At 38.5% G+C, this 15,032-nt stretch overlaps 1 protein-coding gene across 2 annotated transcripts in view; it reads right to left on the bottom strand.

Annotated features, from left to right (window-relative positions):
- Positions 1-13,371, bottom strand: part of chd2 (chromodomain helicase DNA binding protein 2) — a 91,728-nt gene extending 78,357 nt beyond the window's left edge. For both annotated transcript variants that reach the window (XM_043677228.1, XM_043677229.1), the window contains exons 1-2: positions 12,614-13,371; positions 12,112-12,377 (exon numbers count right to left, since the gene is read on the bottom strand). In XM_043677228.1, the coding sequence (XP_043533163.1) occupies positions 12,112-12,377; positions 12,614-12,622 (275 nt within the window). In that variant the 5' untranslated portion in view covers positions 12,623-13,371. The remainder of the gene's footprint in view (positions 1-12,111; positions 12,378-12,613) is intronic.
- Between the last annotated feature and the right edge of the window lie 1,661 nt (positions 13,372-15,032).

Raw genomic sequence — 15,032 nt, 5'->3', positions numbered from 1 at the left:
GCCATCATTTTCTCTGTCTGAGAAACATATTTTAGACTCCTTAATAACTTAGGGGTGTACTTGATGGAAGAGACTATGTGAATGTACCATACATGAACTACAATTTAATCTATATGACCACATGAATAATGCCAATTAAGGTATAATGACAAGTCCCATGAAGCAAAGAGGGAGAAAATTAGCTTGAAGCATATTCAATGATATTTCAAGTGGCACTGAAAAATGTTGCATTGTTAGAACAGTCGCCTTTCAGCTGAAGTGTTCAACCAAAACATCCCTTGTTCTGGTGAAGGCACAAATCTCCATAACAGTATCTGAAGTGTTGAGGGATTATCGATTGACCAAAGGAGGGAGAAATACCATCAACTAATTCAAATCATATTCGATTTATTTATTCACTGTCACTTGCATTTATTACAAATACAGTGAAAAGTGTTGTTTATTGTCCCCACTTTCCAACACCGTCTTAACACAGATTAAACCAAAACAGAATATAGCCCAAAAAATAATTTAATAAACTTTTGCCATTTGTGGATCTGCTCTACCAACTACATTTCAGAAATATTTAATTAGCTAAAAGGTGTTCGGGATATCCTGTGATTGCGAAAAAATTTGTTACAAGGTGGCCTGTACATATCAAAGTAATTGTATGAAAAATGTTTAAAGAATACAAGCTGCGGTTCAGTGGTAGTACTTTTGCAGTGAGCCACAAAGTTGCCCATTCAAATCTCACTCTAGGACATCAGGACAAGATCGACCCCAACATTCCAGTGCAACATGAATGAATTTGGGATGAAATGCCAATTGAGATCTTTTTATTCCAAGTGGTGATAAAAGATCATAAAGCATTATCTTATTCCCCAGTATCATGATCAATGTTTATCCATCAACATCACAAAAACAGGTTATCATGTTTCTGGCTGTGGACAAATTGGATATCTTGTTTCACCACTATAACCATGACTAACCTCCTAAAGTTCTTTCCTGGTTGAGTGCGCTTTGGGACATTCTATAGTCAAGAAAGGTTCTATGGGAAAAGCAATTCTTTCAAAATCTAAAGATCAAAACGTTATGTAACTAATAAGGTAACCGTATGCAGCCACGGGGTAAATTATTACTAAAGGCAGAACAATTTTTCCAAGGCAAGAGAAAACTGGATTGCCCCAAAGGTAGCAAAAGCTTTTATTGGATAGTTTGTTTCCCCTATTTATTAGCTCTTCAGTAGTACAGATCTTGAGCATTCCTGCAAGAAAAAAACCCAATAAATTTTGTCAAAGCTTTTTGTCTTGCAGTCATCTAGATAATTCACTAGAATACTAACATTTTTACTAAATGAGAGTGGAGTACTGACTGGTTGTCAAGTGGACTCTGGTTGGTAAAGCATTGTCATGAAAATAAACCAGTTAATGACAACTGACTGTTAACTGTTAGGCTTTGCTTTCATTGATTGATTTTGAAATCTATTTGACTCAGATTTTCAGGACAAACTAGCTAATATTAGTCACCTGTTTTGTTAGTGGAGACAGGCACATTGCATGCAGCTGCTTTCAGTCTTTAAAGAATGTGGTCCTGTTGATTCCAAAATGAAAGGCTTCAATAAAAAGCACTTATTATTTGCTTCACATCTGCTAGAAGGGGGTGGGGAGAATTGTTTACCGTTGTATTTTCTGTCACTTAAAGACAGTAACTTATGTTTGAACTTACACTAGCTGTACCTAAATAAAGGACACCAAAAGTTTCATATTTGGAGGTGAAGGTGATCTTGCGGGCTGCTGATTCAAATTTTACTTTCATCCTTCCAGCACAGTAGAAGCATGAACATGTTCTTTGCCACATCCCTCTTCCATAGTCAAAAGGATGCTAAGTCCAAAACTACAAGCAGTTCATCAACAAATGAAAGTAAAACTTGGGCTGCAGGTAGTCTGCTTTATAAGCAAAATTACTTCTGCTCCACAAGTATATTTAAAAAGGTTGAATTTCGAGACTTTGTTTAAAAGACTAGTAAATGATTATCTTCACTAGAGTAAAACGGGACAATAGCAGGTAATTAGAACAGCCAGCCAAGGCTTTCAATTGTGCAGAAATGAAAAATGCAATTGAGAAAATATTAATCAAGTAATTTTAAATAGGTCAGCATTGTCAAATGTAATGCCACATGGGGTACCATCAATCCCCACTTTTAGAGTCATAGAAATGTACAGCATGGAAACAGACCCTTCGGTCCAACCAGTTCATGCCAACCAGATATCCCAACCCAATCTAGTCCCACCTGTCAGCACCCAGCCCATATCCCTCCAAACCCTTCCTATTCATGTAACCATCCAAATGCCTCTTAAATGTTGCAATTGTACCAGCCTCCACCACATCCTCTGGCAGCTCATTGCATACATGTGCCACCCTCTGTTTGAAAACATTGCCCCTTAGGTCTCTTTTATATCTTTCCCCTCTCACACTAAACCTATGCCCTCTAGTTCTGGACTCCCCAACCCCAGGGAAAAGACTCTGTCTATTTATCCCATCTATGCCCCTCAATTTTGTAAACCTCTCTAAGGTCACCCCTCAGTCTCCGACGCTCCAGCGAAAACAGCCCCAGCCTGCTCAGCCTCTCCCTGTAGCTCAGATCCTCCAACCCTGGCAACATCCTTGTAAATCTTTTCTGAACCCTTTCAAGTTTCACAACATCTTTCCGATAGGAAGGAGACCAGAACTGCACGCAATATTCCAACAGTGGCCTGACCAATGTCCTGTACAGCCGCAACATGACCTCCCAACTTCTGTACTCAATACTCTGACCAATAAAGGAAAGCATACCAAACGCCTTCTTCACTATCCTATCTACCTGCGACTCCACTTTCAAGGAGCTATGAACCTGCATTCCAAGGTCTCTCTGTTCAGCAACACTCCCGGACCTTTCCATTAAGTGTATAAGTCCTGCTAAGATTTGCTTTCCCAAAATTCCTGGGGTCATCTCGTTTTTCCACAGCGGCCTCCCCACCCGAGTTTTTTTTAAAAACATACCTGATTTTCAGTTCCAGGTTGACAGAAAATACAGACCAGGTTTCTGTACTTGAAGGTTTACTATTTATTACATGCAAATAGACTCTAGCTACAGATAAACAATGGGTGTTACAGGCAGAGGGACAATTAGGAAAGCAGTTCAGTCGTCTCTTCACAGGATCTGCTCAGATGGTTCCTGTGCTGGTAAGAATGCTACTTATTGGTCCCTCTTCTCTGGAAGCTTTCACTGGCTTGAGGCAGGAGAGGAGGCATAGGGTTCACACTTCATGAATCACAAATTACAGATTACAGCATCTGTTAAAAGGAAAGATGAATTGGTTTTCTTCAGGCTTACTGCAGAGAACAGAGAGGTTCTGACCTGATGAAGATCGTAAGGTTTTTACACTATTTTGTTCAGAGCCCTAAGCTGTTCTGTTACACACAAACCCATTACATAATTTTGAGGAGGGCTTTGTCAGCAGTAACTGGGTCACTAGTCCACAAACCATTTACTTGATGCGAGCTGAACTTCCATATGCTTTTGGCTACAATTCATCTTCAAAAGAAAACTCTTACTACTGCTTCAACAAGCAGATTTCTAAGCAGTGCAGGCAATGCATGTCAAGTTACTTGCTGTTAAAACGGTTTAATAAAGGCTTAAGTATTACTGTCCTTTTCTTCCCCATTTCATTCCACAATTAAAGAGTATAATTAAGTCTCCACACAAGGATATGTTGAAAGGATTCATTCCTGCAGACTAAAAAGAATGTGTTTGTTTAAGTAACCAGAGTACAAAACCACTTAATTTGTGATTTTGCAAATTGCTCTAAACCTTTTACCAACACAATATATATAGAGTTTATTCAGCCAAAGCCAATTTAACTAAGGGCACCAGTCAACCCAACGTCTAATTGACCAAACTGTTCTTGCAATCGTTGAATGATCCAACCTTGATGTGCTGATTAAACTCATACCAGCTTAGTAACCCTGCTACCATATACATAACAATGAGCTCTAAACTAATAATCAACAGAACATGCATTAAATTCTGAAACTGCCACCACAGAATTTAAATTCACTTTAAAGAAAACTTAGGAACAAAACACAGTTATCTGTAAAAATTCAGCTCATTCGTTAGTGTCCTGTAGATAAAGAAACTTGCCATTCTTTCTTGGTCTCACCAGCGACTCCTATATTATACCAATATAATCATCCTGAGTTACCACTTAACAATAACAACAAGCCTCTCAGTTGTACTGAGCACCAGCCAATGCTTTACTGAGGTCTATCTTCATCTCCTCTGCACAAATAAGGACAGTAAATAAAACGCAAGCATCGCTTGAGACTAAGTAGAGAGATGAGGTAACATATATGTATTGTTCCTTTGTCAACAATTTCCCAGTTACTTTCCAAAACATTGTGGCAGAGGTTATAATGGCATCGCCATGATTCGGGCCATTACTGGACCCCAACAAGCCACTTAACTTTACCAATTTTGGTAATGCAAATTAGACGACAAACAACATTCCATTAATTTTGATGCAATTTTAGTTGTAGGTGGTTGACTGGAGAAGCTAAGTGTCTGCCATCATGATTGGAGATGACAAAAAGGGAAAGGTGGAGAGGCTTAGAGGTTGTCCTTTGGGCTCAGGCAGCTGCAAACACAGATACCCATGGTGTAATGACAATATCAAAAAATTCACAACATGCCAGAATTTGAGAGCCCTGTCCTCAAGCAAGGGCTGAAAGTTGTTAGAGGGGCAGAAGAATTTGAATTTGGAATAGGGGTCAGTAATTTTCAAGCAGACGTGATGTCGCAACTAGGACCAGACTTGGTATAAGCTTGTCACAGAAATAGGATGTGAGCACTGATAGCCAATTGCTAATTGACAATGTCGTGGCAGGTGGCTTTCCTAACATCTCACAGTTCATGTTAAATAGGTACATTCAGCGTCGGTGGAGAGGGAGTTCCAGAAATGTGACTTAAAGCTGCAAGTCAGGATACAATATGCTTTGGGGTCAACCTGCAGTTGTCGGTGCTCTCATGCAACTGCTACCCTTGCCCTTCACAAAGCAGAGGTCACAAATTTAGGTGATGGTGTCGAAAGAGGCTGGCAAGTAGCTGTATCTTCTAGCGTACATTGCTGCTAGTTTGCCAGTGACAAAGGGAGTGAGAATGTCAGCTTATGGATAGGGTGCCAATCAAGCAGGTTGTGAGATCCTTGATTGTGTGAAGCATCAAATTCAGTTGGAGCCACTTTCCTCTAATCAAATGGAGAGAAATCCATCAGCCTCTATTATTGTGCTTTTAGAGACAATCTGAGGAGTCAAGCTGCAAGTTACCTGACAGAATTCATATCTTCTCTCTAGCTCTCGAAGCCCTAGTATGCATATAGAGTATGTGACTGATCCGGACGGAGGTGTACTCACCGATGGTAATGGCATTAATCATCAATCCTCTTGATGCAGTTAGTTCTCTATTTGAAGAGATTATCTTTTCCTGGTACTTGTGTACCAAGACAGTTAACACATACCAATCCAAGCTTAGATTTTGTTCCAGTACTTGCTGTATATGGAAATGGAATACTTCATTATCTACGGGTTCATGAATGATACTGAACACTCTCAGTGAACAATCTCCCTTCCCCCACTCGTGAAAGAAACAGCTGAAGATGGTTAAGCCTGGGACATCAAGAAAATCCAGCAGTCACATTTTAGAGCATTTCTTCAGTGTTACAGCACAAATGCTGCCAGGGTCCATAACATTTGGTGCATCCAAAGAGTTCTTGACATCACACAAGAGTGAACTGAATTAGCTGAAGACTGGTAAGAAAGATGCTGAGGACCACTAAACAAGATTGAAATGGATCATCCACTCAGCACTTCTGGCTGAAGATGCTCATAAACACTTTAGTCTGATCTTATGCACCAAGGTACTCGGCTCTTATCACTAAGCATGAGGATATTTATATAGAATCCCGACAGTGTGAAAGCAGGCCATTCAGCCCATCAAGTCCACACCGACCCCATCCACTCCCTTACTCCATCCCTGTAATCCTGCATTTCTCACAGCTAACCCACCAAGCCAAAACATCTTTGAACACTATATGCCAATTTAGCATGGCCAATCCACCTAACTTGCACATCTTTGGACTATGGGAGAAAACCAGAGCACCCAGAGGAAACCCACACAGACATAGAGAGAATGTGCAAACTCCACACACAAATCGCCCAAAGCTAGAATCGAGGTAGCAGTGCTAACCACTGAACTGTCCAGAAGTAATTGTGGAGCCTTGTCCTTTAGTTAATTATTTAGCCATTCAGAACTGGATGTAGTACTGGAAATGGCAACAGTGCAGTGACAAGCTATGTTCTTGCACTGTCCAAGGAAAAAAAAACTGAAAAGATATTAGATTCAATAATGCACTTTGAGAGATGTAACTGTTTTGGATAATCAACATACAAAGCCACAAATAGTTCTAAAATCAAACTACTCAAAGATTCCATATATTAATTCATTATTTCCAATCGTTTGGATCTCAGTAACATATACATATATATTTAAGTAACTTCCTGCAATTAAAGGATACTTCTACTGCAAACGACTGAACATGGTTTTCATTGTAAACTTAGAACACTGATGCTATAATTAATAACAGATTAGCTACTGCAATTTTCAACTTTTTCATATGTTCACTTTTGGGATCCAGAAATATTGTTTCACCATCATTAAGTAGTTTGAAAGATCTGGTGCCCTCAAGACCTCAGTTGGTAAAGATACCACACACGGTGAAACTGAGCCAAAAAAAAAAAATTAGAGGCTCGATTCCCAATCTGTGCCATATGATAATAGGGAGCTGGCCAACTCAGCTATGAAACATTATTCAAAGGACCCGTTCTTCTATATCTTTGTTTTCAACAGATTGTTTATGAAGTACATTAAACTCATTAGCTCATCTCACCCAGGGTGGCATTAAGGGTGATACAATTTGCTCAGCATCACTGGATGATTAGGCCTCTTCCCCAGTCACAATTTAACAACTCCTAGAAAGCGTTTGTATAGAAATAGTAAATAAGTCAGCACAGCAGTTTCCTGTACTGTTGAATACTCTAAGTTGAGTCGCATTGAATCAGCCAGCAGGTGGCTGAAGTTACTGGAACCAGGTCTTAAAAAAGAAAATAACACCTTGAAAAGGAGAGATTCACAATATAGGCAAAAGCAAACTTTGGAATACTGGTAAATGCAACTAATCATTTTTTAAAAAAGTATTTATGCGAACAGATTTATAAACTGCCTTCAAATAATTATTAATTTACTGGATTGTAAACTGGATCTTGCTTGCAATGAGTGGGTTAAAGCATACTATACTCAAACAATAGTCACAGGAGGAGATCTGTGACCTCAAACAGCTGTTGATTACCCTAAAGAGCTGTTACAACAAAGACTACATCTGGATGAATTTGTACTAATCCTGGATCGCTCACTTCAGTCAATAACAAAGGGCAGTGATTTCAATATAGGAACTGAACAGTGAATAGCCAAGGGCCATAACTGAAGGATGGGTTTATTTCAAGGCAATTTTTGTTTACCAGGAAGGTGATAAAATAAGCACAAGCGCTTTTGAAAAAAAAATCCCAATAAAATAAACAGCAAAACAAGATCATCAATTCGGGCACATTTTGAGGATATGCAAATCTCCAAGAATGGACTAAATTTAAACTTAGATTTAAAAAAGCTTATAAAAATACTTAAATGCACGTCATACAGGAAAATAGCTGATTAATCCTAGCCACTTTTGTTTGCTGTGATGTGTAAGCCTAGCAAGAATTCTCACAGCTAAATACAGCGGCTTGCCTGACAAGGGAGGCTTTCACAGGCAGCAGTGACGTCAGTTTTGGGCAGAGCTGTCGAGTGCGCTGCTGCAGGCAGCTCTGTTACTACGCAGAGAACCAATCACATTCCAGAGCACAACCTCTGAACTCAGCTACATCATCACCAGCTTCCTGTACTTCCTAACTACACTATGCAATGCAGTATGTCTGTCTAGTTATGCAGCGTAAAGCAGAGCCATTTTGTCTCTCTGAAGTTGACTGCAGCTGACTAAAAGCTTAAAAAAACAGCTAACCTTCCTCTCTAAAGAAGATACAAATGCCTTCACTTTTCACAAAATAGTCTGACATATGCATACAGACTTTCAGTTAGCACCACAACTTAATTTACTCATAGAAAACTAGCAATAATCCTTCAAAGAAATGTTGAAAACAAGCTTTGTACAAGTCATTTCTACCTTCATAAAATGGCTGCCAAATAGCCGACTAGATTCCAATACAAGAAACACAACTGCATAACTTCTTTGGAGCAAATGCAGGATCTACCACCAACCACACAAGTGAAGTACACTTCCTTGCTGACAAAGTAACTCACTGTGAAACACAATTATATTTGAGTCAGTTTCTCTGAAATAACACTATTCTGAACAACAAAAATGTAACATTCTATTCTCCCTTGAGATTTTTAGATGATACCAGGTGCAACACAAAAAGCTTAACTTGCTTTTGCAAACAGAATCTGAGAGCAAAGTTAGAATGTGTTTTCTAAGAATCATTTTAATCACAACAATATTAGAGCAATCATCCTGAAAAACATTTATTTTCTTTTCCAAATTCTCAATCTGCCCCTCAGCGAATATTTTATGGACAAAGGTGCTCATTGCTAGCCAGGGCATTGTCAGTGCACTGGTCCTTATATCCAAAGCATTCATTCCAAACTTAACATTTAACTACTTCATTCAAAACTCCAGTATTAACATTCAGTAAATCCATATAAATAGCTGCATATTCAGAATGTGTCATCCATGCAACAGCATACAACTCAAAAAGCATGTACACTACTGATTGTGAGAATTTAAAACATGGGACTATGAAATCTCAGCATTTAATTTAAACTAGTAATCCAGTAATACAAGTTCAACTCAGTTTTACCAACACATGCTCCACTTTGGAAGAATGCATTGAAATGGCTTCTAAAACCAAGCAGCTTACTTTATGAACACCATGTTCAGCAAAAACATTTTATCTTGAAAAGAAAATCTTCATGACTTTAGTTGCAAAGCATTCCGCAAAACCAGGTTCAAACCCAAGTTTCTTGAGCAATACTACAGCCATGCTTCCCACTGTACCTACTCAAGGGATCACAACTGAAACCCCCTATTCCAATATAGTGAAACATTACTATAATGCTAAAGTTAGGTCAATGGCTCTAGGCTTTTGGTAGGCTATCCTCTCAATTGTGGAACCCAAATAGCACATACAAGCAGTGCACCTGCAAGACAGGTGGCTGTTTTTTTTGTACTTTTAAGCCCCTTTTTTTCCTACTGAAAATTAAACCATGTTCACAAGTGAACAAAATCTCCGGTGTGCAGAATGAAAGCCCCAGGGAGTGAAGAAGCTGGAAGCTGCTAATTCTTTTCAAATGGCATATGAATATTCAAAGGTTAGTACAGATATTTAGTTTCCAGAGTTTTATTGTTGAGCAAAATAAAAATTACCCTATTGCTTTATATTGTGTAGTGATGAGATCTTTGCATATTTGAACTTTCCTTTTTACTAAAGAAACTTTAAAGGTCATAAAATCTAAGGATAAACAACATTGAAACTTACCAGCAATTTCTAAAAATGCACGCACAAATTAAGTCTTACAAATTGGTCTCTCTCAACTGTAATGACCAAGCTGATTTTCAACCATAAGTGATGCAACATAGTATAACATTCCACAATTGATTGCACATTTCTACACTTACCAAATACAGCAGTATTAGCATCATTTTCATGAAACAGGTAACAAAAATATAGGTTTTTGAATATTGCCAGAACACGACAGAACTTGCTACAACAAATCATTCACCCTAATCAAATAGATGGTGAATCTCAATTTGTCCTGACACAATGTACTAGTGTTGTGTTGTCAATCATTTTCTCAGACTTTGTAATAATGACACCAGAACCCAAGGTATGGTAGGTAACTTTATTTACAAAAGATCATTTTTTAAACAAACCTTGTAAGAAAGAACTCACATCGGTCGCTGTTTGAGTGGCAGAAGTAGATAAAACTGCAACACTTGGAGTTTGAAGGGTCAGGTCTGTGACACCAGAGACTGTTACTGAAATGAACAGGTGGTCTTGTCCATAATGGACCAACATTTGGAGCAACTTTAATATTTCCTTCTTTGTGAAGCAGAAGTATAAAGACAAATTAACTGCCAGTAGAAATTAATATAGTCAGGTAATATTTCAAGGCACCAAAGCATACCAAATGGAATTTGAAGCCTTCCACAGGTGACATGCCAAATTCCATATTATTAGTATATTTTTACAACAGATTGGTAAATCGTAGCAAAGGAATTGTTTTCCATCAAAAAAGCCGTTCCCAACACCCAAAAACTAAAATGGACTGAGGCAGATTGTCCATACTTCATTAGACGTACATCCATAAGAAGCCCACAGCACAACATAGTTAGGTTTCTATGGTGCATTTATGAACAAGCCAATAAGTTGCCTTAGTTTAGCACTGAATTGTTCTCGTCCAGTGAAACCAGCCCTAGAACATACCAAAGATCAATCCTACCATAACTGAGGTTGAAGCTTAAAGTCAGGTGACCAGTCAATGGAAAGGTCCACCTGTGTACCTAGAGCAAACCCCAACAAAAGCTAGAGACTAGTTTCACTGAAATCATCTTCAAGGGAAAAAATGAACATTGCTAGTACTATATACATGTTCTTGAAATAAATTATTAAACAGTTGACCAAGTCCATCCTTACGTAAATTATTGCAATCCCACTTAAAATACTTGCAGTGGAATATGTTGATGTCAGAGAAAAGAAAATAGTCAATGATCATATTTTAAAAACAGCAAGCAATAAATATTTCCACTGTGGAACATCTTTTGAAGATGTCACCATATTACAATGCTTCAATCTTAAATCATAGGTCTAAGCAAATGAAATTCAAATACTGTCAATTTAACTAAGTTAACTGCCAGCAAATTCATATTTTTAAAGGACAATTTTCATAACACCCACAAATTTACAAGTAAACAGAAAATCCTAAATCCAGGTTAACCCCTTTCAATTAAAAGGACCATCTATGGCCAGGTTGTCTGGTAGGCAACAACATCCATTGACCTGTTAAAAGTTCAACAATTATTAAAAGTTATGGAATCTTCCAAGGTAAAGTTTCTACTGTTTAATGCTATCAAGAAATATCTGTAATTTTTGCACCATGACCATGTTATCCAATGCAATGAAATTAACCTAGATACCCACATGCAGAATCTGAAGAGAATGGAATATTGCAAAGTAATTAAAACAGTTATAATAAAGTTTAAAAGGTGTATTTAAGATAATAAACATCCTCAAGAAATACAAAAACATTTCAGAGATACAGGACATAGAAGCATACAAGTAGTAACCCAGGGATATGGTACATACAATATTATTCCAATACAGAAGGTAGGGACATAAGCAGAGTAAACTTTTTGCCAAATTGTGATAAAAATTTACAAAATACCCTAAGACATACACTGAAATGGCATGGTGGTGATTAAAATATAGACCAAGGAGCAACTTTCCAACAGGCACTTCTTAATTTATCTATAAATATGAATTTTTTTTCATTCATACAACTTTTTGTAGTGTATTTACTACAATTTACTTCTATGGGTTTACTATGGACACCAAATCCTCAAATTCTCAAACCAGTCTGCATTGTGAGTAAAATGGTGCATTGCAGCAACAGCAATGACAAGGTCATCTTACTACAGCAACAAGAACGGAAAGAATATATTCGGTATAATATAAAATAAACAATAAAAGTGATCTCGGTAGGTTTACATCGTGTTTCCATTGCTGATTATAGGCCCAAATGGCATATCATAAGTTGGAGAAACTGAGAGAAAAAAACAGGGTGGGGCTTTTTAGGAATCTCAAGGTCATCGATTAAAGATTGGGTAAAAACTGTAAAAAATTGTTTTAGATGCCGAGAATAAGTGATTCTAAAGTAACAATGTGGATCAAAGCCCCCCTCAAAAAATGGGACAGAAAGTCGAGAGCTCGTACCTGGAAGCATTGCTGCGGTCTGATCCGTCGTCTTCGGGGTTTTTATCCTCGTTAGACATCATTTTGGGATCAAGGAAGGTTCGGGGCTCGGTTTTGTTCTTGGGTGCACGTGGATGTGGGGTTCCTAAGTGCAAATTTTCCCTGTCAAAGTTGGTGGAAGGCAGACAGTCCACCAGAGTCAGCTGCTGGCTGGTCGAGTTGCAAAGCCCTGACGCAGCATCGACATTGTTCAAACACTCAATACCATTGTCGGCCTCCGACAAGGTCTACAGAAATACAATTTTTTAAAAAAAGAAAAAAGGGGAACAATTAAATATTTTTTTAAAAAACCCCAATAGACTTGCAACACAGCTTTGTTTCCATCCTCTTAAAAAACGGCTCAGAACACCAGCATAATTTTAATTACGTCATCTCAGACAATCCTAATTTTAAAATAAATACATTGCCTATTTAAAAAGATTTATTTCATAAAAATAAAGGTCAATAAAGACTGTAAACATACCTGTTCCATATATCTCGAGGTTCGAGTTCCAGTCACTGCTCCGTCGACTAAACTTCGCTAAACCGAAAGCTGCTTTCGCTGCTCTTAAAAACCCTAACAATTAGTCTTAAAAACTGCGATTTTTCATCCTGTTCCTTTTGATCGGTGGTTCTCGCGTTTTGGGGAGATGGAGAAAAACAAAACACACAAAAAAAGTCGTTCAAAAATGGAGGTGCGCCATGTCTGCAAAGCTCAAAAACAACGACATCTGGGATCGGTCCGCTTGCCGGAAAAAAAGATTTTTTTTTCTCTCTCTCTACAAACACACACACACACAGAGCAAATTAAAAAAAAAGAGGGGAAAAGCGGCCGGGGTTTCTCCGCAGCCCCGCTTGGAAGGGCACCTCTGCTGGGAGTTTGCACTGAATCGAGGCGCAGTCTGGCTGGAGCAACGCGGTGAAGTTGGGGAAAAGTTGCATTAGGTGTACTGGAAGTGCAGTGAATCTCACCCAGCCACCGCCGCCATAGAGCTTCTTCTCAGCTCTGAGGCTCCCTTCCCTCTCTTTGATTGACAGCAACGACGCTGCGAAATAATTGCAACATTTTCCCCGGACTCAGGTGATGGACCAAGTGAAAAGACCCACCCCTGGCACACAACAACAACAAAAAAAAACACAAGGGCGTAAAAGGTAATGGAGCAGGGTTGCCCCTACCTTGAGCTCCAAGAGGAGCTCTCCCCAACCTAACACATACAGTCTACTTCCCCTGCCCACTTGCAACTTTGGCCTCCCTCCCTAAGCAAATCTATTCTTTGTCACGTCTCCTTTTTTCCCCTCCCCTCGTCCTTTCAACAATTCAAATGCCTCCATGGATGGAAAAATACTTCCTTCTCTGGCCGGAACTGGATTTACAAGGATATTATCTTCATTATATTTGGGGGGGGGGAGGGGATAAGAGATGGAATTAAAACGTGGGGGGGGAGGGAAGTCCACTTTTAGTAATGGTCAATCACATGAATCTCCTCCTTCTGAATTTTTAGCTATTTCTTCAACTATTCATAAATGATGATTAAATATCCTACATGTCACTACCAAAGAATATTCTAGAAATAATTCACACTAGGTCTTAGTTGGCGTCCATTTTCTTTTTCTTTGTGCTATATATTCCAAAAGATCATCATTCGTTCCTTGCATCTCCAACCCAAAAAACCAAACTGCACATCTTTCAGTATTTTCTTGAAATTTCATAAGCCCAATGATTTGAACATAGATGCTCCAACACGAAGGGGACAAAGTCAGATTACTTGTAGTCTCTTGGATTTACAAATGGAAAAGATCCAAAAGATTATACCCAAACTGATCAGACATTGTGTGCCAACTGAAATAAATCAACAATCTACATGGCCACAGATTGAAATGCCAACAGAAATAATGCATCTGCAGCAGTTGCATCCTCAATGACATTGACATCATTCCATTAGGTGCAATTGACAAAGCAGCTGATCCAGTTTCCTTCATGCCAACTGAAGATGTGCCCTTAAAGAAGCTGCACAACTAGTTACTGGCAAGGTAACTCATTTTATATGAGTAAATCCATTGGGCGACCCATGCAGACTAAGTTTAAAAAAGCAAATAGGCAAGAACAGAACATTCAATTAATGTCATTCACTCACTACTGTGGATTCCTCAAAATAGATATCCACTGTTGCAAATTTCCATTTGCATCACTTCTCACAAATGTCACATGGCTCTTCTATCTTAATAAATTTAAGTTCAGGGGCTGTAAAAATTAATCAGCTCATCCTTGGTCTTTCCAACATCTGAAGTACAACTAGTGAAGAGATTAGAAATGTTCTTCATCCATCATTTGTAACTATGAAACTGGATCGAAACAGCTTGTAATAATACATGCCGAAAGACTGATTATCCATTTATTAGTTGCATAGGATTACTATTGCATGGCATCATTTCCTGATCTTCACAGGCATGGTACTTTCATAACAATGGACCATTCATCCCAGTTTGAACATTGCAAACAAGTGGAAGTTCCATCTTCTGGACAGTTCTTCACACAGAGGTAAAGGGTCACCAGATGCTCATTATCTTTCAAGTGTCCTATTTTATCAATTATTATCTTGCTGTCTTCTTCCAGGTTATGAAGAGTGGTAGTTGGTGAACAATTGTCCAAGATTCAACTGTTTGAGAACAGTAACATGTTCTAGCTGTGACAAGTATTTTCCTCTAGATGATCAGGTAGCTTAATAATAAAGCTACAACTGGCAACAAGTTATTTCCATGTGAGAACAAAAGCCATTTCTGAATGCTTTAACAAAACTATTTACATAAGGAAATCCAGAAGGCAAGACTTAGCAGACACAATGTTTTCATTTTCTTCCCATGTACAGATTCTAAACATGTACATTGTATCATTTACAATTACT

This window comes from Chiloscyllium plagiosum, chromosome 36 (assembly GCF_004010195.1).
Source record: "Chiloscyllium plagiosum isolate BGI_BamShark_2017 chromosome 36, ASM401019v2, whole genome shotgun sequence".
Lineage (NCBI taxonomy): Eukaryota > Metazoa > Chordata > Chondrichthyes > Orectolobiformes > Hemiscylliidae > Chiloscyllium > Chiloscyllium plagiosum.
The sequence above is the reverse complement of the archived record's forward strand: the minus strand, read 5'-3'. Positions and strand labels throughout refer to the sequence as shown.